The sequence below is a fragment of the Phoenix dactylifera genome, chromosome 10, assembly GCF_051530095.1.
Source record: "Phoenix dactylifera cultivar Ajwa chromosome 10, Ajwa_hap1_PhDact_Kaust_v1.1, whole genome shotgun sequence".
Lineage (NCBI taxonomy): Eukaryota > Viridiplantae > Streptophyta > Magnoliopsida > Arecales > Arecaceae > Phoenix > Phoenix dactylifera.
This window is the reverse complement of record NC_143199.1, coordinates 30933488-30959242: the sequence shown is the minus strand read 5'-3', so window position 1 is coordinate 30959242 and position 25755 is coordinate 30933488. Positions and strand designations below refer to the sequence as shown.

At 38.2% G+C, this 25755-nt stretch overlaps 2 protein-coding genes across 9 annotated transcripts; one reads left to right on the top strand and one right to left on the bottom strand.

Moving 5' to 3' along the window:
* Positions 1–1732: 1732 nt before the first annotated feature.
* Positions 1733–13347, top strand: LOC103698933 (uncharacterized). Of its 5 annotated transcripts, none has more exons than XM_008780997.5 (18): positions 1733–3335; positions 3672–3743; positions 3834–4038; positions 4129–4243; positions 5518–5613; positions 5729–5810; positions 5903–5962; positions 6047–6099; positions 6197–6363; positions 7370–7580; positions 8082–8139; positions 8279–8335; positions 8567–8812; positions 11609–11673; positions 11788–11844; positions 11936–12029; positions 12845–12985; positions 13065–13347. In XM_008780997.5, the coding sequence occupies exons 1-18, from the start codon at positions 2073–2075 to the stop codon at positions 13176–13178; spliced, it is 3156 nt and encodes a 1051-aa protein (XP_008779219.2). In that variant the 5' UTR covers positions 1733–2072; the 3' UTR covers positions 13179–13347. The 5 variants fall into 5 exon arrangements, 2 of the variants coding, with proteins under 2 accessions (XP_008779219.2, XP_038971271.2); XR_015969501.2 differs by having other exon boundaries at positions 1744–3335; positions 8567–11411; XR_015969500.1 differs by lacking the exon at positions 11788–11844 and having other exon boundaries at positions 1744–3335; positions 11894–12029.
* Positions 13348–16096: 2749 nt separating this feature from the next.
* LOC103698906 (uncharacterized) lies at positions 16097–25313 on the bottom strand. Of its 4 annotated transcripts, XR_015969504.2 has the most exons (10): positions 25094–25313; positions 20719–20980; positions 20004–20175; positions 19783–19868; positions 19628–19670; positions 17315–17429; positions 17059–17115; positions 16892–16982; positions 16721–16809; positions 16097–16499 (listed from the first exon to the last, which is right to left on the bottom strand). XR_015969504.2 is itself a non-coding variant. In XM_026801789.4 (9 exons), the coding sequence occupies exons 1-9, from the start codon at positions 25167–25169 to the stop codon at positions 16380–16382; spliced, it is 996 nt and encodes a 331-aa protein (XP_026657590.1). In that variant the 5' UTR covers positions 25170–25313; the 3' UTR covers positions 16178–16379. The 4 variants fall into 4 exon arrangements, 3 of the variants coding, with proteins under 3 accessions (XP_026657590.1, XP_088562108.1, XP_008779184.1); XM_026801789.4 differs by lacking the exon at positions 17315–17429 and having other exon boundaries at positions 16178–16499; XM_088705982.1 differs by lacking the exon at positions 17315–17429 and having other exon boundaries at positions 16178–16499; positions 20719–20958; positions 25094–25234.
* Positions 25314–25755: the final 442 nt, after the last annotated feature.

Sequence of the window (25755 nt, the reverse complement as noted above, 5' to 3'; positions counted from 1 at the left end):
GCATATATATGGCAAACGACGATAACAATTTGAAAAAGCCCATAATTGTTGCCCCTGCTTTGAGACATCCGGACCATGGTCTATCGCGAGGTGGCCTTCCAGGCTATGCACGAGTACAGAGAGACCAAACTGGCTGCTGATTGAGTGGCCACGTACGTGGCCAATCATTCCTGAGATATCTTATGGGTTCGAGAAAAAAAGATGCTTAGTATGCTCTAAAATTTTTTATTTTTTATTTTTTTTAAATATATTTGTACTAAAATTGTATAAAATATCTGCCCTTAAAAAAAATCCACAAGAAAAAAATAACGCGATTCCTCCCCGGTCCAAAAATCAAATATATCAGTCCCCGAGAGCACAACTGCCCTGAATCTTTGGGCCCGTCGCCATCTGGGGAAGCAAAGATTGCCCTTCTCTCCCTCCAAAGTCATGGGAGGAGAACCAATCGGCACCTACCTCTCCAGGCCCCACCCAGCCAGATTACTTGCCCCCCAAGTGCCCCGCCACCTCCAGGCACCACGTGTCCCGCGCCACCTAAAATTAAGAAAAATGCTTTGTGTACCAGGGGCCAAGGGGGGCACTTTAGGACCCATAAATGAAGAGCTCTAAGAATATTTAGATTTGATATAAATATATTTGAATCGTAATCTAGATCTATTTACCATTTATTAAGTAGATTATATTTAAATTTAGATCTTTTAATGCATTTAATCCGATTTATTTAATATGTCTAAGAACTATTTAATTTGTTCAAAATCTGCTTAATCCATTTTTGTCATACGACCCTCTTAACCAATTTAATTTTTTAAATCTATTTATTTGGTTAAAAATCCACTTAACATATTAATCCATTTAACTTGATACAGCTTATTTAATAAAAAAATTATATGGGTTAGATTGGATTGTCTGTTTAATAAATAGATCAAATTTAATTTTAAAGTGTTGACATATTTAATAAGCACGTTAAATTCAGGCTGATGAATTTTTAATCCGATCTATATTCAATTTGATTTATATCGAATTCGACCCGACCCAATTATTATTTCTAATCCCATGTCCACTCTGCGATCAAGAAAATCTCAGCGGCGAGACTTCCTACATCATCAACTCTCTGAACACCCTCTCCAACAAGCAATTAAATTCTCATAGCTTTCCTCCCACTCTAAGGCTTGGGAAAAAAAAAAAGTCAAGCTAAGTTGATTGCATACAAATTCGGCATTCACCACGAATTAGCCAAGACAATGATTCAAAATTCAAAAAAAAATTGATGAATTTGTCAAAATATATATTAACTTAGATATGACTAATTTCAAATAAAAATTAGAATCAATTTGAAAGAACTGAATTGACTATAAAAAATTAGTTCAAAAACCTATACTAAGCTTAAAAGCTTAAACATTACTGAAAGGGAGACCTAGCCCGACCCAGACTCAAGAGGTAAATCAAATTTGGTTTTAAAATCTTCGTCCCGAAGCCAAATCAAATTGGCTCTGTGCTGAGCTCGACCGGACCGAATTCTGCGGCCGTATTTGACGAACGATCCAGTAGTGAGCCGTGGGCCTGGGACCCCATTCCCGGTCTATTCGGTCCAATCGCACCGTTATAAACGCCAAATCCAAATCCAAATCGATCTCCTCTCCCCAAGCGTCGCCGACTTGGTCTGGCACGGAGGGGTATTTTAGGCAATATAAATCACTTGGGGATATTATCGCAATTTGATCCCTCCTTTTTTAATTTGTCTTTGCCTTCCCCTTTTTGCCCCTTCTTCCGTCGTCACCCGTCCCCACCTCTCCCCCTCTCCGGCTCTCTCCCCTGTTCTTTCCCTTCCCAAAGTATTGCCGTCAATAATTATTATTTTAGTACCATTAGATCGAGGATTAATCCTCTTTTCTCACCGCCTTCCTTCCGCTTCCTTCCAGAAACCGCAGAGCCCTCCGGCCTTTTGCCCCCAAGGTAAAGGCCTGAGCAAACCCTTATTCCCCGTTTCTCCTCCCGATCTTGGGTTCCTTTCCCCTTGGCGTCGCCGAAGACCGCCCCCTGAAACCCTGATTTCTCGGCCCATCCTCGTGAGCATGGCGAACGGCGACGGCCCCTCCGGTCCCGAGGACTTTGTGCTCCGCTCCGGCGTCCGATCCGGTCTCAAGCGCGAGTTCGCCTTCGCCCTCCGCGCCCAGGCCGCCCTCCCGGTGTCCCTCGGCCGCACCCGCTCGGGTAAGTCCCCATCCTTTCAACTCGCCGCCCTTTCTCGCGATTCCAAGAGGCCCAAGAAAGCCGATACCAGGGCGTCCGAGGCAGCCGGACCGCCGCCGGAGGCGGTGGCCCCGAACCCCCCTCCTAATCTCTGCCAGATCGAGGCAGAAGGTCCTGTTGTGGTGGATCGTGTGGATGAGGCCAAGGAGGAGGCCCCAATTGTGGTGAATGGGCAGGATGAGGCGATGCCGGATTTCAATCTGTCGGGGATTGGGTCTGCCGTGGAGAAATCTGCTCAGATCGGCGTTCTTGATGAGGCTATGGTGGATGGGGATTCTCACCAAGAGAAATCAGGATTGAGTGCTACATCAGAAGGTTTGCCGGAGCCCCCAGTGGCTTCTTCGCCTCCGATCGAGGGAGCTGGAGCTGGATCTGTGATTGACGATAATGGGATTGAGACCCCAATTGCAATTGATGATAATGATGCGTGCAAGGCTAATGGCGATCGATTGGAGAATGGCTGTGCCTCGGAGGACCCAATTGTAATCGATGTTCAAGATGGATCAAAGATGGATGGCATGACGATGGAGAAGCCTATGAAGAAGAGGTTCACGAGGTCGTCATTGAAGGTTACTTTGCAAGAATCATCGACTGCAAACCTTCCGCCAACATTGGATCAGGCACGTTCTGTGGCAGAGGCGCCGATTTTGGTAGACGATCATGGTGAATTGGAGAAGTCTACCAGAAGGTTCACGAGATCGGCATTGAAGGTCCCTCCAATGGAGGATGGAGTCTCTACGGTGGGTTCCCTGATGGTGATAAATGCTCACAATGGGTCTAAGGACGGAAATAGTTTGTCAGAGAAGCCTGCCAGGAGGTTTACAAGGTCGGCAATTAAAGCTAAAGAGAAAGATTCTGGAGCAGCAGAAACCACTACCACAAGTAGTGGGTCTGTTGGGTCAGACGACCCGAAGGCCGAGGCAAATGGTGAGAATGGATCTTTGAACTCGACACTGAAGAAGAAGATGGAACTGAAGATGTCCAAGAAAATTGCGCTGACAAAGCTGCCAACAAATGTTAGGGACTTGCTTGCTACTGGCCTGCTTGAGGGGTTGCATGTCAAGTACATTGCCTCCAATGGCAAGGTATGTGCCCCAATTTTGATGTTAATGAATTAAAGTTGCAGCAATCGCATTGCATGCTGAAACATTAGTGATTTTTCATAGCTAGTAGCAATTGGCTTGTACTTGCAAATTACCTGATGATAATACAAGTATACTTGGTCATCGTTTTTTAATTCAAATTGCCCTTTTGGCCATGAAGTTCCTCCTTTTAGCTTACTATGACTTCAATGGTAGGCTGCATGTGGAGTACTGATTATTTTGGTACTCTGCTGGGCAGTTGATAAGCATTTTTCTTGATCACATTTATCGGCATTGTAATTTTGATCAAGAATTGTGTTTATGGCATTATTATCACAGCAAGCTGTGCTTCAGGGCGTGATAAAGGGAAACAATATATTGTGCTCTTGTTCTTCGTGCAATGGTTCGAAGGTGGGTTCTTCTGTTTTGCTCTTCACCTGGATGTTGGATAGAATCTTGTGTTACGACTCTTGTCATTTGATATTGTCCTGGGCATTGCAGGCTGTTTCAGCTTATCAGTTTGAACTGCATGCTGGGAGCACAAAGAAGCATCCATCAGACTTCATTTTTTTGGAAAATGGGAAGAGCCTTCGTGATGTTTTAAAAGCATGCATCAGTGCTCCATTAGACATGTTGGAAGCTGCAATCCAGAATGCGATTGGTCAAGCACCTCCAAAGGAACAGATCACTTGTCAGAAGTGCAAAGGTAAGATTTTATGCTGCTGACCTTCTATGGTGGTTGGTGTTTTGGTATGCTGGGACCTGTTCAGATGGTTACTTGTTTCTAACTATTCAGAGTTATTTCATACTTCACGCACTGGGAAGTTTGCACTGCTGTGTGATTCATGTCTCAATTCAAAGCAACCACCAAAAACTCCAAGCCCATCACATGGAACTGCTAGTACTATGAGGTATGTTTCCTTTATAGTTTTATGCAATACTTATGTAAGGACTTCTTGCTTTATAGTCTGTATTTTTTTTAAAAAAAAGAATACCACTCTGTGCAGTTTGTATGTGTTCTGTTAGAGGAGGAAGAGGGAGGTAGAGCAATTATTGTATTCTTAAAATTGTTTAAAGGCCAAAATAGGGTGGGAACTTATGCTCCGAGGCTACCATTGTGAGTTACTAGAGCAAATAGTCATGTGTCTTTAACAAGTATCTTAATTTCCTTCATTTTTTCCATTTGGATTTACCTTTCTCCTTTATTTGGTTTCTCCTTCTTTATGATTACTTCACTTAATTTCATTTGCCTTATCTTTTGTACTTTTCAACTACAGAATTTGATTTTTCCCCTTTTTTGTCCATAATTTTATGTTCTTGTATCACTGGGTTATTTGAGCCACTTGCTTCATGTGGATTGATGCTTGGCTGGTTTGTAATGGTTCTAGTTGGGTGCATGATTAGATGATGGCAAGATCATCCAAATAGAAAACAAGATATGAAGATGTAGCATGTTACATCTGTTTTATTTTAGTTGTATTATATCTTTGAGTTAAAAAATGAATTGGATATACTAGCTGTGGTGTATCTTTATAGTGATCATTCGAGAACTTGATGGTAAAGGAGCAGGATAAGTATCCAAGCTAAAGAAGGTGAATATACAAGGTCATATGAAAGCCTTATTAGATAACCATTGTACTTTTCAATTTCAAATCATATTTGCCAATGAGATTAGGTAAGCGAACATAATATATATTGGCTTAGATAAAAAGAGGAATAAGAGATTAACCGAACAAACATTCTTTTCCTCGTACTAACTGCTTGTAAACATAATTCTTTGCACTACTCAATATATGAACTCTAGAGGGTTTCTTCTGTCCCCACTATAAGTAATTTCAAGGTATATGTTGAAGTTACATTTATATACAAAAGTAATGTAATATATAGTAGAAGTGTCTTTCGTGTTATCTGAGTGTCGTTTATCATAGCTGCCAGGAAGATGTGTTTGCATTACTCAAACATTGCATTGCATGCTTGACTTGAATCTCTTACACATTTTTTGTTTTTCTTTCTAGGTTGATTTCTTTGAGTTAAAATTCTTTTCTTGGTGCATTCTTGTTTGTGCATGATCTACATCACATCTCGTGGAATACTTCTTGTCTTGTATATCTTTGTCCTCCTTATATCTACAGTGTACTTGTAAATTTACCTTTTATATGGCTTACATATAATTGTTGTGTTTCAGGTCATCGAGGACTGGTTCGTTAGAGGATCCATCAGATAGCTCATCCAAGAATTTGCTACCAAATAAGAAGAATAGTGCGGGAAAGTTAACTAGAAAGTTGGTATTTTAAGTTCATTTGTTAAAATTTTGTTTTGTATAGCCTATTCTCCATTTGTCTTTCCCTTTAGCTTGCTATTAATCTATGTTCTTTGGTGAATTTTCTGTATGCTAGGGATTTGGGGTTGCATAAGCTGGTTTTTATGAATGACATTTTACCTCAGGGAACTGAAGTAGCCTACTATGTTCGTGGAAAGGTTGTGTTCAAGATGATTAAATGTTTCTTTTTGTGATTGGCTGTCTCTTTTGTGGTTCTTTGTTTAATATATTTGTCATTATGATTCTACAGAGATTGCTTCAGGGTTATATAAAAGAGACTGGAATATACTGTCATTGCTGCAATACTGTGGTAAAAATATGGATCTGTTCAAATTTGTTGATTTTTTTGAATATCCCATATCAAATGTTTGACTTCCTTAATCCTAAACGGCAGATTAGTCCGTCACAGTTTGAAGCTCATGCTGGTCAGGCTTCTCGGCGCAAACCGTGAGTTGATGATTAAAAAATATATATATCTTGTTGATTTGCTTCCAGACATCTTAACTCCTTACTCATCACTTTTACATTTGTTCTGATTTTCCAGTTACAATAACATCTATACTTCAAATGGAGTTTCTCTTCATGAATTATCTGTTTCGCTATCTAAAGGCCGCAAGTTGTCGGCGAGTGAAAATGATGATCTCTGCGGCATCTGTGCAGATGGTGGAAATCTTCTCCTTTGCGATCTTTGTCCTCGGGCCTTCCACAAAGGTGTTTACTTTGAGTGTCACAAAGATTTTCTTAGTATCTCTAATTTTAGAGCATACTTGTCTCAAAAAAGGTTTCATGTATAAGGAATATATGAAGGAGACAGCAAGCACTTGGTCTGGTGATTATTGGCATCTATAAAAAAAACCCATTTAGATATGAGATAAGGGGTTGTTTTTATTTTTCTTTATTTCTGCATCTGAATCCGGATGCTTTTGAGGTTCATATCTGGTGCAGGATCCTCCATAAATATTACTAAAATCTGGAGCTCCAGCACTATTTAATCTCATAAAGATTACCCGTCAATGGGTTGCCTTTGGATTTTTATCTTTATTTTGTTATTTTAAGATTATGGTGGTTGTTTTGGAGTTCTATAGTTTAAAATTTCTTTGTTTTTCCTATTATTCTGGTAATACGCTACCGGCTGTTTGTGATTATTGGTGTTGTATACTAGACATGCTGTATAATGGTTAGAGTTGGTTCATACAGTCAGTGGAGTGCTGATACTTTGATTTCATTGAGAGGAGTATGATTTCACATGCCTTTTTCAAAAGAAAAATTGTAGACGAACCTCCTCCTTAGAAAATAGTTTTCCATTTGGATGGATGTGATGCAATGGCACTTAGGAACTCTTTTTTTATCATTGAAACTCCATCTTGCATTTCTCATATGTCTTTTTGCTAGTATCCTTTAAATGTCTTAATTGACATGCCTATTGGAAGCACAGATGCTTAGGTGAAGTTAAAGATAATTAATTGCTTGTTTGTGCTGCTATATAATTAAATTCCCCTTTTTGTATGTACGACAAATGCATTTTATAACAATTTATTTTTTTTTAAAAACAAAATTAATGTTTTAGTCTTTTAGATAATACGTAGATGTTTTGCATATGACAAGCCTGGCTTCGCAGTACCTGTTACCTAATGTATGTTTGGTCTGAGTTTTGTTTTAATGTGTCGAATTCGTAATCTATGTTTCTAACATGTTACCCCTTCCATTTGAGTTGCAGAATGTGTCGGTCTATTGAGCGTACCCAAAGGGGACTGGTACTGTCAATATTGTCAAAGTCTCCATCAAAGAGAAAGGAGTGTGGCGCATAATGATAATGCAATTGCTGCTGGGAGGGTTGCTGGAGTCGACCCTATTGATCAGATATTTAGGCGATGTATTCGTATTGTCTCAACGCCCAATAATGACATCGGTGGCTGTGCCCTGTGCAGGTTAGCATTTTATCTATTTGTGAACTTTGTATACCATTAAATGCTTTTAATGCCTAACTGATTCAGCCCACTTGTGGTGGGCCTTTATTCATTTGTCGAACTTGTTTGCTATATTAATGCTTATGTTGCTTTGGGCACATTGAACCCATGTATAAGCTGTGTTGGGTAAACTGAATTTGAAATTTTGTTTCCTTTACACCTGGTTGCTAAAATGATTTTTTCCATGGTGTTATGGATGGAGTATTAATGCTATAATTTATCTGTTGAGCTTTGGCTTTATGAAATTATTCTGTCCCATAGCACCTTATACATAGACAACTCACCGCCTCTTTTTTTTTTTTCCATCTTTCTTCTTGTTTGTTATTTTATTGCACATGGAGCTTTCAAATAAAAATTGTGCATCTGTGCCATAGTAGTTGGTCTTATGATTTGATTCATTGTTGGTTTTGGATCTTGGTCACTATAATGATTTCCTTTTTGATGATATTAAATATGTTACAGGCGCCATGACTTTTGCAAGTCAGGATTTGGTGACCGCACTGTCATTATCTGTGACCAGGTATGTTTTTGATTCTCACTATTTTACTTTAGCTTCTTTTCTTTTATAATTGTATCCTTCCTTCACGTTGTACAATTATTTGTATGTTCAAGTTGTCATCCCTTTTCTCGAATACTGACTGAACTTTATATGGTTACAGTGTGAGAGAGAGTACCATGTGGGGTGTCTGAAAGAGCATAAGATGGCTGATTTGAAGGTAACCACTTTGAAATCCTGTTATCCTTTTAATAGGCAGTTGCCTTTGTCAAGTCCTAAAAGTTTGTTTATGTGTCTTGCTTGAAGTGGTGGCAGTGGGTCTATAATTTCGAAAGTTTTGAATAGGCCAAGTTACAGTGAATATTAGGTTGAAAGACACTTCTGGCCCGTTTATCCTCTTAATCACATAACATACACAAAGTTTTGAGCTTAACTATTATTATGGTTACAGGAGTTGCCTGAAGGAGAGTGGTTATGTACTTCTGATTGCAGTAGGATTCATACTGCTTTGCAAAAGTTGCTTCTTCGTGGAGCACAGCCAATCCCTCTAATAGATGCGGATGTGATAAGGAAGAAGCACGACAACAATGGTTTCAACCGGGATGCCAATACCGATATAAGATGGCGACTTTTAAGTGGCAAAACTGCTGATGCGGAAAGTAGATTGTTGCTTTCCAAAGCAGTCGCTATTTTCCATGTGAGTATTCATCAATCTAATGCTATTGTAACACCAAGTTTTCTATTTATCATTTTATTTTTGTAGAACTACTTTAATGGCCAGTAATGTTACAGTTATCAGTAAAACTGTATGTTGGATAGCTAATTGCGTTGTGCATTTTAAGAGAGACTTATTGAATTACATGTCAACATCAGATTGCGATTGGTAGACATTGATGGATATCTTAGATATACCTCTTGGAGAAAAAGAACATATATATATGTATATCACCCACCCATCACCCCCCCCCCCCCCCCCCCCCCCCAAAATGAGTGGTTCTCTCTGAGATGTGTTTTGTATGTTGTGCAAACCATAAATATTACAGATTTAGTAGTGTGTGTGTGTGTGTGTGTTCATCTACCTATAAAGTAGAGAGGGAGAGGCAGACTGGGCTACCTCATACACAAAGAGAGAGAGAGAGAGAGAGCGCACTAGACTTCGCTACACTCAAATGAATTTCTACTCAAATTTGGTCAAGTTTAGATTGGACAATGGTTCCCATATCAATGGTCCAAACTGTTAGATGTGATCTACTACCTCTAAACAGCTTGCACACGAAAAATCAAGGTTTGCCGTACCGCTCGGTATGAGGCGTATGTACTGTACTGAAAGACAACCGGTACGAAACATATATTCAAGTTGGTATAAGCCGCCCACTGAGGTGCGTACCGGTCTAGACCGAGATGTACCGAGATGAAAATTGAAAAAATAGGTAAGAGAGCTATTTTAACATATAGATGTACCGTACCGTACTATACCAATAAGGTACTGATACGGTACCCGGTACTGAGATTGTGGACCTTGTAAAAAATTATGTGATTTGGAGACTGCTAACCTATGCATCAAATGATCAAAAAAACATATATAATTCGATGCTATTTAGATTGTCCAATTTTTTTGCTACTTGATGCATATGCTAGAGGTCTTCGAATCACATGATTTTTTGAGTAAGCTGTTTGCACCTAGTATATGTATGTATGTATAAATGAATGATGTACAGAGTTGATTCTTTTTTATAATTATGTTTTGCTTGGATAACTTATGAGTTTATAATTATAGTTTTTTTGACTTTGTTAGTTTCTTTGAGTAATTTGTTAGTTTCATCAACTTTAAGATGAGCAATGTTGTCTCTGGGTTGTAACTTCAAAAATTGTTTTTGTTGGAAGTTAATGGTTTTGCTAGTGAAAACATTGTATTTCACTAATGAATTTTCTTAAAGAGTGTTGTCATGGTGGTCCGCATGTGTATGAATTATTAGTGGACTGTCACTGGGTGAGAGCTTTTTTTAGGCGAACTGCTGGGGAATGGTCATTTTCTTTGGTTGATGTCACTATAGAATTTGACTATGTTATAGTGTTGTTTTGGTGTTCACAATTTTGAGGATCATATATGGGATACAGTGTGTATGTGTGTCTGTGTAGATAGATGCACATATGTATGTGTTCATATATGTGCGAATATATACATGCATGCATGCATATATGTAATCAAATATAAGGATTTAAATATTCTGTGGCCTGTGAGGTGTCAAGATGGGCCATGGTGGTTGGCATGCTGTTGACTTGGTGTGAAGTTTCCCTATTTACGAGAAGCAACGTAGATAACCTTTGCCAGTTTGTCATAATGATGTGGTTTTGTTGTGGTGTGCTGTCTATGAGGAAAAATAAATTTTGATAATTATTGAATTAGGGTTTATTTCCTAGCTGAATTTCTTGTCTTACTTTAAACCTAATTTTAGCACTAAACCTTTTTCCTGCTGCCTTTGGTCCTGCTTTGAAATATATTGTTGGTTAGAGTTGTCAGTTAGGCAGGGCTAGTTTGAGTGTCTAGAAATGGTTGTGAAGATATCGAGGCATTAGTAGGAAGTTAATAACGTGATGTCCATATATTATCAAGTAAGAGATTTTGATGTGAAAATGACATTATTTTCTAGCTTACCATTGTTCTTTAATTTTGATGCTGGTTGACATGTATCAAACATTTGATGGTGGAAATTTTAAGTGAGAAAGTGGAAGAGGAATAGATATCACTTGATGCAAATCATATGAGGGAAACTGTATATCTTTAGTATGTTCTTTGTGCTTGCAAAATTGTTGTGAAAACCAGTATCGAATACATAGATGATTCTCTTAGATTTAGGACACTAATGCAAGATGAGTCATGGAAATTCTGAGTGAAATTTGTTGACATATTCTGCATGGAAAACCAGTATCTTTTTTTTTTTTTTTTTTTGCTGAAAAAAAAGGGGTAGGGGGGAGGAAGGGATAAGCCCAACCCCGCGTAGCAGCCCCCACTGGGCCCCCGCCCCGCCAGGAGAATGTTCGATGCGGGCAGAAATGGCCGTGTGTTGGGCACCCCGACCGGTTTTACTCATATCCTCCCCACCCATGGGCCCGGCTCAGCTACCCCTCTGGGCTCTGGCTCGAGTCCCAAGTGTGAGTACGTCACACCCGGCACCACCCCGGCTACTAGCAGTTCAAGAGCGGTCCTATACCTCAAGTCCAAGCAGTGGCCAAAGTAGTGAGCTCCGGTCCACAATTTAATCGTCGCCGCAGCGATTCGAACTTGGGACCTTAAGGTTAGAATTTCTGCCCAGTACCACTAGGCTACCACCTTGGTGGCAAAACCAGTATCTTTAGTCTGACAGCTGGTGACTGCATTTGGCTTGTCATTATTTTTAAAATTCAATTATTTCCTCTAATGACATATTCTGCACTAAAGTTTTGTTGAAAAAAATATTTTTCTTTTTTTTTAATTTTTATTGTTGCTTTGCAGGAGTCATTTGACCCGATTGTTGATGCTTCAACTGGCAGGGACCTTATCCCTACAATGGTTTATGGGTGGGGAGAAATCATTTATTCTGTCTTCACTATAATCTTTATATGTCAAATCAGTTCCACAAACTTTTGTTCCTTCTATTCTTTCAATAAATTTTCTATGTTATTCTATGACAGAAGGACGGTGAGAGATCAAGATTATGGAGGGATCTACTGTGCATTATTAACTGTGGGGTAAGAGTTAATTAATGCATATGAGCTTCTAATTGCTGTTAACTCGCAGGATCATGTGACACTGAGCCTGAATGTGGTTCCATCACTGCAGTTCATCTGTGGTATCTGCGGGGATTTTACGTGTTTTGGGAAGTGAAATTGCTGAACTTCCGCTAGTTGCAACAAGCAGAGAGCATCAAGGGCAGGTGAGTCTGTAAGAGCTGGTTCAAAGATCTTGCTATGGTGCTACTTAATGTGCATGTGTTCAGGAAGGAATGAATGCAGTTTAAGCTGGTCACCTATCTAGATTTGTCGGAGAATTTTTGTTGGTGACGTGGAACTTTACATTATTCCCTACTCGTTAATTTTGAGGATGACAGGAACACAAGTAACCGTAATAAATTAGTTATAAATCCAATATAATCAGTGTATGTAACTGGATCTGTTGTCTGAGTCTGACAGGAAGATTTTTTTTCTTATGGATTAGTCTGTTTTTTGAAAAACACATTTGTGTAGCTTTTTTTAAGAGATATTTGTGTAGTGTAAATGTTTTTTTGAGTGGTTATATCCACATGTGGGTTGCTAAAAGTCATGCAAATAAATTGTCTACATTATCAGCATGAAACCTGGAATTTGGCTCCAGGCACATAAACCATCTAATACTCACTGTATGGTTCGTGAAGATAAGCTTTTTTCTTCCAAATGCAGTTGAACAAAAAATATGGTTAGGTATTTGCTTGGAAATACTTATGATAATCTAATATCTCAAGAAACAAGAATTACTGTACAAGTCCTTTTTGGACCATCCACTTGAAAGTTCTCTTGTAACTTAATGTAGTAACTTTTCTACATGCTAGTCCTTTTCAGGGCACTAGGTTTTAGACAGATGCCTTGTATTTTGATGGAAGTCGTGGTTAAGATTGCAAACTTGTAGAAAGTTTCCTTTTGTGGTGTGGTTCTGTGCTAGTTTCATGATCATCAGTCACTCCGATGCTGATTGATATATTTCTTTTTTTATCAGGGATACTTCCAATCTCTCTTTTCGTGCATAGAGAGACTGCTGGCAACTATGAAGGTCAAGCATTTTGTTCTTCCAGCAGCGGATGAAGCTGAATCTATCTGGACCAAGAAATTTGGTTTCACAAAAATAACTTCAGATGAGGTAGGTGCATTTGCGTTTGCATTGAATCACGTATGGTAGTGTATCAAGGCAGAGAACTGATCATATATTTATCTTCCAGCTGCACAAGTATTTGAAGGGTGCCCGAACAACAGTATTTCAAGGGACATCAACACTCCACAAGCCAGTTACGGTTCCTCGTGTTTCTAGTCAAGAAACGCAAGGGATCAGATGAAATTTATTCTTTTTTGGTTCGATCATGTTAGAAGAGCCCCCTTTTGCAGTGCTTTTCGCATCAATTGTACATAGAGGGATCTGGAACGTACGGGATATAGTTGCTCGAAAGCTGTTTTTGGCTGGTGGGTACTTATGAAGTTTGGAAGGGATCATAGGAATTGCGTAAATGGTATTGAGAAACCTTAATGTAGGAGCACAGAAGTATAGAAAAATTATGTTAGGTAGTATATTAGGGAACCGTTTGACATCAGTTTTCATTTTGCTTATTTTAAAAAATTAAAAATGTATATCTATATATTTGGTATTAGTTAATTATTTTTTAAAATGTAAACGTGAAAGTTGTAAACAAGTTTAGAAATGGTAAGTTCTTGCCCTAGCGATGTTATATAACACTCGGTCAAAATGAATGTTTTAAGATAATAACTTGCATTTATTAGCAATAAAAACTAGTATGGATTAATTAGAGGGAATTACTTCAAAGTATGATTTTCCTTTTTTAATTCTTGATCGTTATTCAAGTCAATAGAGAACTTCCCCTTTAGTCTCATACTTTAGCGAGAGGATCATTTTTTTTATTTTTGTTTTTATTTTATCTTTCATGATAGGAAGTGTATGTAGGTAATGAGGTAACGTATCCCAGAGTCGTGGCGCAACTATTAAAAAATTTTATCGACTTTCAAACTGTACAAGATAGGTAAGCTGGAGCTTTCTTGAGGTAAAATTAAGGTCCGTCCTTGCAACTCTATTCCATAAAATTTTGTTGAATTCATATTGTGAAAAAAAATGAGGCCAACTTCATTTTTTTTGAGGATTATTCGATGCCGGAAACTTGTTGCGCATGCTCAACCGTGTTTGGATGAAATTGGTGGTTCGACGGAGAGTCAAAGGGGGTGGGAAAGCCCACCAATCACAGCTTTCTGTTTTTTATAATTTTTGAGTAAGGTATATCACATTTTTAGCTCATAAGTTGTGAGAAGCGAGAACCAACAGATACTCGAAAGATCATCCACGAACAGGTTAAATGAAATGCATCGCATGGTCTCCGATTTTATTAGGCGAATCCCACTATCTGATCCTGTCCCAAACAAAATCCCTGGAGATGAAAACCGCAGATGATATCAACCGGGCGCAATTGAACTCTGACGTGTCGACCAACCACATGCAGTAACTGAGTAACCGGACGTAACACATATGCGCATACATGCACACGCGCGCCACAAAATCTGTCTTATGGCACACCTGCACAAACAACTACAATAGCATGCAGCGGAACTGCAAGTAAATTACACGCGTACACACACCCACGCATTTGTCTTTTCACACACCTACGCAAACAAATACGATAGCAGGCAGTGGCAGCCTGGTCAACAGGAGGACTGCAAGCTGTAGCTACGACGGGGCCTTCGTTCAGAATTAATACAAGGAGAAGAATGGTACTTCCCGCAATGACTTCTCAAGAACTCCATCACCGCAACAGGACCGGAGCTAGCTTGAGATATGGAAATGCCAAAGGTTTAAATTCGTTGCCCTGCATGAGAGATCCCCTCCCTTTATTCTTCGCGGCCCATGATAATGGATGCCAATTCTCTCTTCTTCACATTACATAAAAAATAACATCGGGAACCAGGAAGCTGCGAGACCCCCGTCGACATCTGCAGTATTGTTGTAATGCAGGTCGCTTTCTGCTAAGAGCATGCGCTCCAATTCAAAACCAAGTTCGGTGTATGGGAGTCACTTCTTAGCTGCGGAAGATTCCTGACCCTCGTTTTGCCCAGAAAAATATTCTATGATTAAAACATGAGGTTCATGAGTAAGAGCGCTGAGGGCCCTGTAATTCTTCAAAATTTTCTCCAGTTTTAGTTGATTCTGTTAAGTCTATATGGATTTTCATTAGCTCCATGAAAAGAACTCGAGAACTGATGATGGCCTGCCTCCTCCTAAATCAGAAACCCTGGCCTTCTTGAAACCACTTCTCCGATCCCAAAGGATCCCAAGGCTTTTCCTGGTTTCTTTCCACAGGCTAAAAATGCTTCCAACTGATGACCTCATTCCCAACCCATTAATTATTACACCAAGAAATAGACTAAAATGGAAGAATAGCGCATAGAAAAGCCATTTTTAATGGGATTGGAAAGCTTACCTTGCCGGCGATCACGGAGTTTGGAATCGGACCACCAACTCTATGAAGACATGAAGCCTCCCTTCGACCTCATGAGCTCTCGAAGGGAAAGGAGATGGGGAGAAGGGGTAATTAGTTATAGGGCGGGAGAAGCACCTTGCGGTCACCAACGGGCGGTACCTTCGAACCACCGAATTCAATTCATTATTATTACGCCGTGGGCTCAAATATTATTGATACTAACGTTCTACTGGGGTTTAAGTAGGAAATATCCACCGACGGCAACCATTTTTCAGTTTTCAGCAAACCCCCGGTAGGACCGAGTATCACATGCGAACCACACAAGATATCGGCCAACGCTGCCGATTTTGAAGTACTTTTACATGCAAAACCCTGTCGTAGATTATAATTACATAAAAGTGCCTTATGAAAACCAAATAGAAGAGGAACGCCAAAACCAAAATATGGGTGCGTTTATTAAGCATCCAGGCAGCATAAACAACAAAAAGGATTTTTCTAAGCCACAATATTAGTCCATGCTTTTCATTTACATTCATCCCGTGTGCCAATGCGAGTGCCCTTATGGTCATGTATTTCGTTGTCATAATAAAAAAAGTGGGAGTGTGAATATCTAAAATAGGTAAGTAGTAAAAATAATTAGTCTGATGGGGATCACACATGCTCTGCACTAATTCCAGAACCAATCAAATGATGCTTTACTCATAAGATTCTCTCTCTCTCTCTCTCTCTCTCTCTCTCTCTCTCTCTCTCTCTCTCGCTTTTGATGAGGCAAAAACTGCAATGGGCATTGCACCAAACCCATTTCATCCACCCATGTATACAAGCATATATACAAGCATCAATTTTCCACACAGGCATTGAGTGGTTAAAGTCATGTCATCTCGATATTACCTCCTCAGGGATCTCTCTCAAAACAAGCTTGTCTGAAGGAGACAGTCCCACAAACCAGAGACTTATACATGTTCAGGAATCCACTGGCACAATTCATCACATAATGGCTGCCTATAAAGAGAACCATTCCAAGATGAACAATCAACATAAAAGAATTATCGCATCGTATCAAGCAGTTCTCACATGTGAGGGAGAAAAGGGAGATCCGACAGGAGCAATAAGACCAAGGTACCGCATTATCCTTAGACGACGCACTCTTCTTGGTGGTTTCTCTGGAAAACTCAACTCCTGAAAAGAATGGAGGAGAATGGACATGACTGCTAACAGGATATTTGAACAGGAATGGCAATTTCTGTTTATAACAAGACCAGTAGTCTACTATGAGTAAGGAAACCAAAAACCAAAACCTTCTGGCCACAAAATACTAAATGATAATTCTATCCTCATATCTGAAAAGAGTTTTAGTCGCTCTCCCAAGCAGGAATGATAAGTATTGAGGTTCCACTTACATCGAAATGAATTTTCATTTTTCTTTTCCTTTTACCCCGCCCTTCCTCTATGTCGTCGTCCTTCATTCTACTTGAATTTGAAGGGTCCGCTGCATCCGGCGTAGAAAATCAAATAAAATAGAATTTCTGATGTTGTGAATAAATGGATCATAAGAAGAAAAAGTATAGTACCACATGTGTCATTTTGGCTTGAGCTCTTGACCTCACCAGAGCATCTCCTCGATAATGCTCTTGAACTTGTACGGGCATGTTTGCTCAAAGCCTGGGAAGAGGAAAGATTTGACCATGCAAGACAGTGATATCTAATCATGAAAGCTTTGATTCAAGGACTTAGTTACCTGCTTAAGAGCATCTTGAAATGCTTCTAACGGATTTTTGCTCCTTTCTTCAAGGCACTACACAAAAATTAAATATGATAATTTAGATACATTCAAGAACTAACTCTGGTCAAGCCTATGCATAAGTAATCAGTAGAATGCAAGGACATTCGATAGAAACTTGGAAAAAAATATAGGCCATACAAACTATAATTTGAAAAAAGGGATACTTGCATGAACTTACAGACTTGTTGTTTCTTAAATAAGACAACATTACCCCAGTTAAAGCCTGCAAGAAGTTCCCTTAACCATTTACAGTACTGGTTAGACAAGTCTTCCTTCACTGGTCTTTGTGTATGTGTAGCATGGATATCACCCAGTTTGTCCCTCCCCTTTCTCCTCAAAGAAAGTAAAAGCACACCGAATTAAAGGCAGTGGACTAGTTATGTCATATTTAGGGATCATTAAACACTAAAAAATGCAGGTTATATTTGCAGAACACCTTGGAGCTCTAGATAGAAACTACAACTCACCATGGAAGAGGCTTGGCACAAATGAAGAAATTCACCAAATAATGTTAATTCATAATACAAAGATTGCAGTCCTCAGTGGGAAATCTTTTGAAGCGGACCATGCTTTTTTTGGGTCAACATCCAGAGTAGAGGATATCTCATAGTCAGGCAACACACTTTTGGAGTTTCTAGTCAGACCAATCCAGTGGCTCCAATGAGCCAGCTCAGTTCACTGTGTGCAGGGTGTTTTCACAGCCTATCATAATTAATATTTCATCTCTGAAGAGGATAACAATAAAGGCCTTCTAGATTCCACCTCTAAAAGGAGGTCTCATCCAAAATTAACTTCCAGTTTCTACAAGATTTAAAATAACTTGGTTCCGAGAATTATTAACTGAATCAGAGATAACATGGTTTAGAATATCATCTTTTGCAATATAGTAGTTTCTCTTTTACTAAGGCCTTGTTTGGGAGAGTTGTTGGTAGTAGAGCTTTTGGAAGTAAAGTTTTTATAAAAAGATGTTTGTTGTTTGGTAACTACATTTCTAAAGTATTATAAAACTTTAACAAGTGTTTGATAAATAAATTGAGAAAGTACTTTTGGTATGATAAAATGACCATAAAGGACATTATATAGTATTATACAACAGAGCATAATAAAATATAATATATATTAATATATAAATATATGATATAGTATAATATTAATGTAATGTAATATAATATAGTAATATAATAGCGTATACTACAGCATGATAATTTAATATAATATTAAATTATTTAACATAACATATCAATGTATTATGATATAATATAATATTATATTTATAGTATAATACAATAATAAAGGTTTAAAATATTATAATTATTAGCGTAAATTAATTTTCCATCCTCTTGATGACTGTGGTATAATATAACATAATATTAAATTATTTAACATAACATATTAATGTATTATGATATAATATAATATTTATAGTGTAATACAATAATAAAGATATAAAATATTATAATTATTAGTGTAAATTAATTTTTCACCCTTCCAATGACCATTTATCTCTTTGTGTAATTATTATATTTTATTATAGGTATTTTGGTCCAAAAAAAATAATATTATAACTCAAAATAACTTTCCGACAATTTCTAAAAATGCTTTTTAGAAAAAGCTCCATTTTCTAATTTGGGGTATTTTGGAGCTTCTCCCAAAAAGCTGTTTTAGCTTTTTTCCTTAAATTTTACCAAACACCCCTATTTTATCTAAAAGTGCTTTTGGAGGGCCAAAAAGTGCATTTTGCCCTCTAAAAGCTCCCCCAAATGGGGCCTAATTGCTATCATAACATTGCCAAGATTCTCATCTATCAAAGATTAGTAGCTGGGAAACTACTTGCATCCATCGACTCAGCTTCAAAAAATAAGGTAGCTCTTGGGCAAAAAACAGGCAACTCATTACCTATTTCCTAATGAGAGTGGCGTCAAGACATGTAAATAACAAGTTTTCAATAACCCGGACAGGTACCTAAAATTCACTGATGGGAGGCAGGGGAATATAGATGACATTCACAGGCACCAAACTAGCACAGAACTTCAAAGTAACCAAAAACAAGGACTAAAACCATATCGACCACCAAAATTTTCAAGAAAATTTTCAAAAAGGAAATGATTCTTTCAGTGACCAAATTCTCTAACAGCCACCAAAGTGAATATCCCCATAGCAGGTAAATCATGGAAAAGTTTTTAAACCTAGAAGAGACATCGCACTGGTCCAAACATTATCTATAAATTGATGCTTAACCTTAGATGCAAAAGGCATGCAGAATTTATAGAACATCGCATATAAATAACAAAAACTAAAGTGTGTATTGATAGAAGTTCTATGGAATTGTATTACGCAAGGTTCGCCGTACCGGTACCGAACCCCGTACCGGTGCCGCACTAGTATAAGCGTACCGAATGTCGGTACGGTACGGTACGCGGTACGTCAGGCGTACCGACACTGGCGTACCGATACTGGTATCCATCGGTACGGGTACGGTACGCCCGGTACCGACCTGTACCGATCGGTACAGCATACCATGCACATGATCAAATTGTGATAAGTCTCTAACTGGATCAAGCCACGCACTGTAGAGAGTGAAACAATAAGCTTATTTACGTCCCAGAAGCAAGAGGCCAGATAAAGTATAACCTATAGAATCTTTAAAGAGCTACATATATCAAACAATACTGTACTCACTGTTCATTGTTCCCATAAAGCTGCACTAATACATGCCCAATGTGGTGAGTGCTAGTGCAATCTAGAATAACTCTCTCATCCATGACCTGAATAAGTTCATAGATCAGAATAATCATGGACAAGATTATAAGCATATTTTAAGTCAATGAAGAAGAAGAATAAAATGGCATGCTCGGAAACTCATCCAGAAAAGCAATGAGGTAACTGTCTCTATAACCTACCTCTGCAGGCCACCACTCATGGTAACTAGTTTTAGCCCATACCACATTTCCAGGAGCCAACCAAGATTCCATGTTTCCAGCAGCTGGAAACAAAGATTTATCGGCAGTCTTTGGTGACGATCCTGCAGACAAGTGGCTACTAACCCGATCAGTTGAATATGATCCGTAACTCCTGCATAAAAAAAAAATCAAGTTTCAGAGTTAAAGGGATTTCAAATAGATGTCATGTAAACTGACAAAGGGGAATATAACAAAGTGCAAAATAAAACAAACATTAAAGTAATTGATATGATGACCATTAAAAAAACAAAATTTATAAAAACTTGATGAATCAATATTTAGATTAATTTGATCAACCATAACATTAAATAGAAATTTAAGAAGAGTCGATGAATATAGGAAAAAGGAATTTAAAATATGATTGGTTTCACCAGAGATTTAACCCCTAGCAAGTAATAATGAAGAATTCTTGTGCAGATGCAGATGCCCATCCACGCACAGACATGCAGACAAGGACACAAGCACACGTTGATAGTCATTGTTATGGCTACTCACTTTGGACACCAGTTTCACATGTGGATCACACAAACCAATACAAGATAAAAAGGCAGAAAATTTAGTGCAGACTTTTAAGGAAAATACCACAAATTACACAACCATGCTTAAAGGAATCTAAACAAAAGCATTTTTCAGTATATAACAATCACAGTTATACCATGTTGCATGAGGCATTCCACTTTTGCTGGAATCCGATGAAGAAATTTTAGTTACTGATTCAACTTCAATGACCGGTACTTCTACCGAGTTTGAGAATATTCCTTTGTTGTCTTCTTTCCAAGACAAATTCCACTTAAACAAAGAAAGCTCTGACATATCTTCTCCATCTTCCAAGGAATGTTCATCACTGCCTTGATCTGTGCTGGTGGTTGTGGTGCTGGAAGAACTTTCTTTACAGCTACGGAATTGAGAAAAAGAACCTGTTAACCAAAATTAAATCAAATATAGAATTTTCTCAGCATTTCTAAGAATTGGAGATAAAACATTGACAGCAGATTAAGTGGCGAACCTAATTAATAGAGACATGAAAGTCAACAGTGTTTTGGCAGAACACATCTATCTTTAAAAAACATAGTCCAAAAAACACACTGCAGAAACTACAAGATGTAAAACTATAAAGGAAAAACAATGAACAGACTTTCAGTTTGAGTTCAATTATAGACAAAAGACATAGTAAGGTTGACTAATACAATCCACCATTTATAAGAAGGAAAACCTGAGATCATCCAGCCAACTCAAGGCCTAATTTTAAATTACTTCAGGTCAAACTATTCAAATTTTGGATATGTTAATCCACGCTCAACCCACTGATATCCCAAAAATCAACAGCAAGAAGTAAATGAACAGCAAATACAGCAAATCCTACTTGTTTCTTTTTGAGTTGACAGAAATGGATAGCATGATTTGCAGCGATTGAATGCTGAACATTTGTTCCCATTCAAAACAGAGATACAGAAGTACAAAAACTAAATTGAAGAAAGAAAATACTAAAGTATCCATGAGCGAGTAACAATCCTTTCTCAAATACTGAAAGATTTAAGAGCATATCCTTAACAGGTTGGAGTGTTGGACATAGTTCATGCCTTACCACCTTTCAAAATTATCAAGAAGAATATTACTTCCACCACATGGCAAAGATAAAGCACAATACTATGATGGTACTTCGACATCCAAAGAACATCAGATTAAGAAACATCCAATATGTAATTACAAATTACTATATATTCATATTTTACATAAAATGTTGGATTACAGACCAATTTGACCAGTTATGGGCATGTTCTGGGCAAAAGAACTACCATTTTGTTAAAGAAAAGATGAAAATCTATTTACACTTCAGCAGAAGAATCTTTACATCTCAGATTTATCATATTTGGCACTTGTGCTGGCTACGAAAATTATCTTCAATCAAATTGTTTCGTAACCGGACGCTCTAAACTTTTGTGCCAAGTGCCCACAATTCATCTTAGAAGGACACTTCATAGAATGTTCGATCACTTAAAAGTTTGGTAGCACAAAGTTCGTTAAACATGGCGTATGCAGGTAACACTTGAATAAAGGAAGAAAGAGCAATAGACTAGAGGAACAAAAACTTCAGCAAATTTATATGTTTGAGCGTCTGCCTGCCCACAAAAGAACTGCTTATACACTACAAGACAATAATGCTCATAAGTGAAATTACTTGTCAAGGATCTGTCATAAGTTCACAGCATGATATATTTGTCAATTAAGTCCACTAAATGCAACAATCTCACCTATCTTTAAAATCAGCAAGCAAGTGAAATTACTTGTCAAGGATCTGTCATAAGTTCACAGCATGAGTATATTTGTCAATTAAGTCCACCAAATGCAATAATCTCACCTATCTTTAATATCAGCCAGAAAAAATCTCCAGAACGTGATCTTGTGGATAAGAATCCAAAGTTATGACTATCCAAGTTCCTTGGTGACCATCTAAAGGATAAACCACAGAATACAGCCAAGAGAGCTCTTCCACTCCCATTGCTTCTCATCAACATAAATCGGATTATAAGATAAATGGGCTAAGTCTTTATAGTTTATTCCTGTCTTATATGCTACATCATATTATCTCAGCCTACCTTTTACTTCTCTAAGTAGCCAGATTTCCTGATACAAGTGTCCAATATGGAATTGTAGACCACCTATCTAACATTATATCTGCGCAACCAGCAATATCAAGGACAGTGATATCAAATAGTGAAAACAAGAGCTCCTTCATATTGAGGATTCTAGATAGCTCAATATACTGAACAGAACTTCCTGCATATATTGGCAAGGGCCGATTATCTGCCAATTGAAGCGACATAGAATACTAGCCACGATTAGTGCTTAAATAACTTCATTTGAGTTTGAATGAAGTAGGAACTAAACATTGAGCCACATGGTATTGCTCCTAGCATTCTTTTGCCTAGTAAAACATTCTAAGAAGAATGCTTTAGTTGGAAGAACTATTTACTCATTACTAAGGTACGTCATCTCGGTACTGAGCTATGTACCAATGCCACACTATCAATATGTCGGTACGGTATGGTACGGGGCACGTTTAGCATACCGAGTGTTAGTACGCCCTCTGTACTATGTGCCGGTACCGAGTTGGTATAGTACGGTACATTCCATATCGTCTGATTCGACATGGTACGGCGAATCTTGCTCACTGCCTTGTAACACTTGTTTTATCTAGAGTTCTTTATGTTGTTTTATCTGAGTTCTTGATGTTAAAACCTTGCATTCTTTGGGCTCATGTTTCACCTCTTGGTTATCCCCCATCACTACTACATTTTTCACATACAGAGCAGAGATAGCAAGTCATACTTGTTCTATCTCCAAAGCCATATAATCTGACTTCTACTAAATCCATGATCTGCCATTGAAACATATCAAGTTTGAAGTGACTGCTAAATTATGTATATTTCCTTACTAATGCGACTATCTCTTGTTTTGTGGCTTCAAGTGCATTGTATCATGTTAACCACTTCAAAGGTTTCAAGTTTCATGTATGTGCCATATAGTTCTGCAGTTCGTATCATGTCTACTTAGCACACATGGGAACCGAAAAATCTGACCAGATATGGTCAAGTTACATGACCATACACAAGGAATATATCTTATTTCTAACTTAGAGAATTTGAAATTTATTTATGGTGATGGATAGGCATGATTTGAACCCTTACAATATCAAAAGGTCCAATACAATGGAAAAACAATGTCCATGACGTTTTAAATAACTAAAATATGATAACTACATTGCATGCTCCAAGTGGATTAAGGTAGAAATACATTTCAAATCTACTGCTGCAAGATGAAAAGCCTATGCCTATGGGTTTTCGTTAGAATTAAATAGATGGTGAAGCATTAAGAAGGATATAAATTTCATTCAGATTAATCATGAAACATGTTAAGTTGTTGGGCAATCATCTGCTACCATCATTCTATGCTGTAAAATATAATTTTAACAAACTTATAACCTACTGTATTATATCCATATATTATAACCTCTCTGTTTTTTATAGCATCTCAAATCCTATAGAAGCTGAAACTTTCATTGACAACCTCCTACCTCATGTATTAAGTATATTGGCAATAACCTCATTGACTAGAGGTTGTTACTGAAATACTGACCCCTTTATATTCTGAAAACCGAAGTGCCATCCATATCACTAACATTTTAGTAATCCATGTGTACATCAGGCATTTTAAGACCATTTATTACTTTGTAGATGCTATTGCCTCACTAGGGTGCTCTCTGAATCCCATCTCCTCCATGCTGTTTTTTTTTTTTAATCTCTTTTGCATTATAACATTGTAGTTCTTGATTAAGTTAATGCCTCTTCCTCTTCAGCTAGCTTTATGTAAGATCTATAATGAGTATGAGGAGGGTTATGACTACATGATAATTATATCCATGAATGGTACATGGTATCTATTCAAGTACTGTATTGCATTTATCACCAATGTGATCCAAACATATATCAAATATAAGGATTTATGAGAGTTACAGAGTATTCAACTAAACTTATTAATACTTGATCCTATTAGGGTTAAGATTAAATCAACTTCCCTTTACCTGTTAATACAGACAAGGTGCACAGGGAGCTATGAAATACGAACAGAGAAGTGTGAAGATCGCTCGTTTTTTTTTCCTACAAAATCTGAAAACGGCATCATTTCCGTTCTTCTTTGTCATCAGTTTTTATTTATTAATATCAATCCATGCTTAGGGTGTATGAATGATCAAGCAATCTTCAAACCACACAAAACCATACCACGAGAAAGAAATTTATCCATTTGGCCCAAAAAAAGAGAAAATCATCTGAAATTAATCTATGAATGAATAAACAAGACGATAATCCCACCAAAATCCAATTCAGAACTAAAATTTCAGAAGAAATCTAATCCAAGCCCCCCTTAAGAATCTACTCGCAGGCAATAGGAATTGCCAGATCACGCATCAAAAAGCGGCAATCAAGATCACGAAGAGGGATATGAGATGAAGGAAAGAGAGAGAGAGAGACCTTTAAAGGGAGGACGGCGAGCCCTCCGGCTCCTCGGGTGCTGGCAGCACTTGGGTATACGCGGCGGGTGAAGCATCAGGCATCAACTCTCCGAGGAGGGGGTGGGCGGAAGAGAGCGAGGACCGTGGATTAAAAGGGCTTGCGAGAAACCCTCGCTCCGTAAGAAGTGGGACGAGCAGGACACCCTCTGAGAGAGAGAGAGAGAGAGAGAGAGGGAGGGAGAATAAATTTCACCAGGGGAAGCGCCTGCCTATTAACTACCATGGCGGGCACAGTAACGCACTACGTCGCACACGTTACAGTTGCACGTGCGCGAGTCGAACCCCGAATTCCCAAAAATTGCGCCCGTAGATGAACTGATGAGCGATGGCTTTCTTTGTAAAGTGCGCTATGAGGAATATTTTATTTGTATACCTACCTAGAAGTTCTTCTCAATTATACGTACATGGCTTCAGATTCCTTCATGCTTGTATAAATTTAGCACCACCCAACTCCAGTAAAGCTTTTGCCCTTCCATTAAAAAACACTGAGATGAAGCTGCATTGCGATTTTTTAATCATTTTCTTCTTAATTATGTATGGTTGGACAAAATTTTGGTCCTTCATTTGATTGCGTTATTTTTGTTTGACGGTGTGAAGGAGGTGAATGGTTTGACTATTCAT

Bases quoted from the DNA above. Each gene is read 5' to 3' on its own strand.
- LOC103698906 (XM_026801789.4), bottom strand. From the start codon at position 25,169: ATGCTTCACCCGCCGCGTATACCCAAGTGCTGCCAGCACCCGAGGAGC. The intron at 20,981-25,093 runs GTCTCTCTCTCT...TTTGGTTAACAG, and splicing joins TCGCCGTCCTCCCTTTAAAG to GTTCTTTTTCTCAATTCCGT. The intron at 19,869-20,003 runs GTAGGTTATAGA...GAACTTATTCAG, and splicing joins ATGAGTGGTGGCCTGCAGAG to GTCATGGATGAGAGAGTTAT.
- LOC103698933 (XM_008780997.5), top strand. From the start codon at position 2,073: ATGGCGAACGGCGACGGCCCCTCCGGTCCCGAGGACTTTGTGCTCCGC. The intron at 5,811-5,902 runs GTTGTGTTCAAG...ATGATTCTACAG, and splicing joins CCTACTATGTTCGTGGAAAG to AGATTGCTTCAGGGTTATAT. The intron at 8,336-8,566 runs GTAACCACTTTG...TTATGGTTACAG, and splicing joins ATAAGATGGCTGATTTGAAG to GAGTTGCCTGAAGGAGAGTG.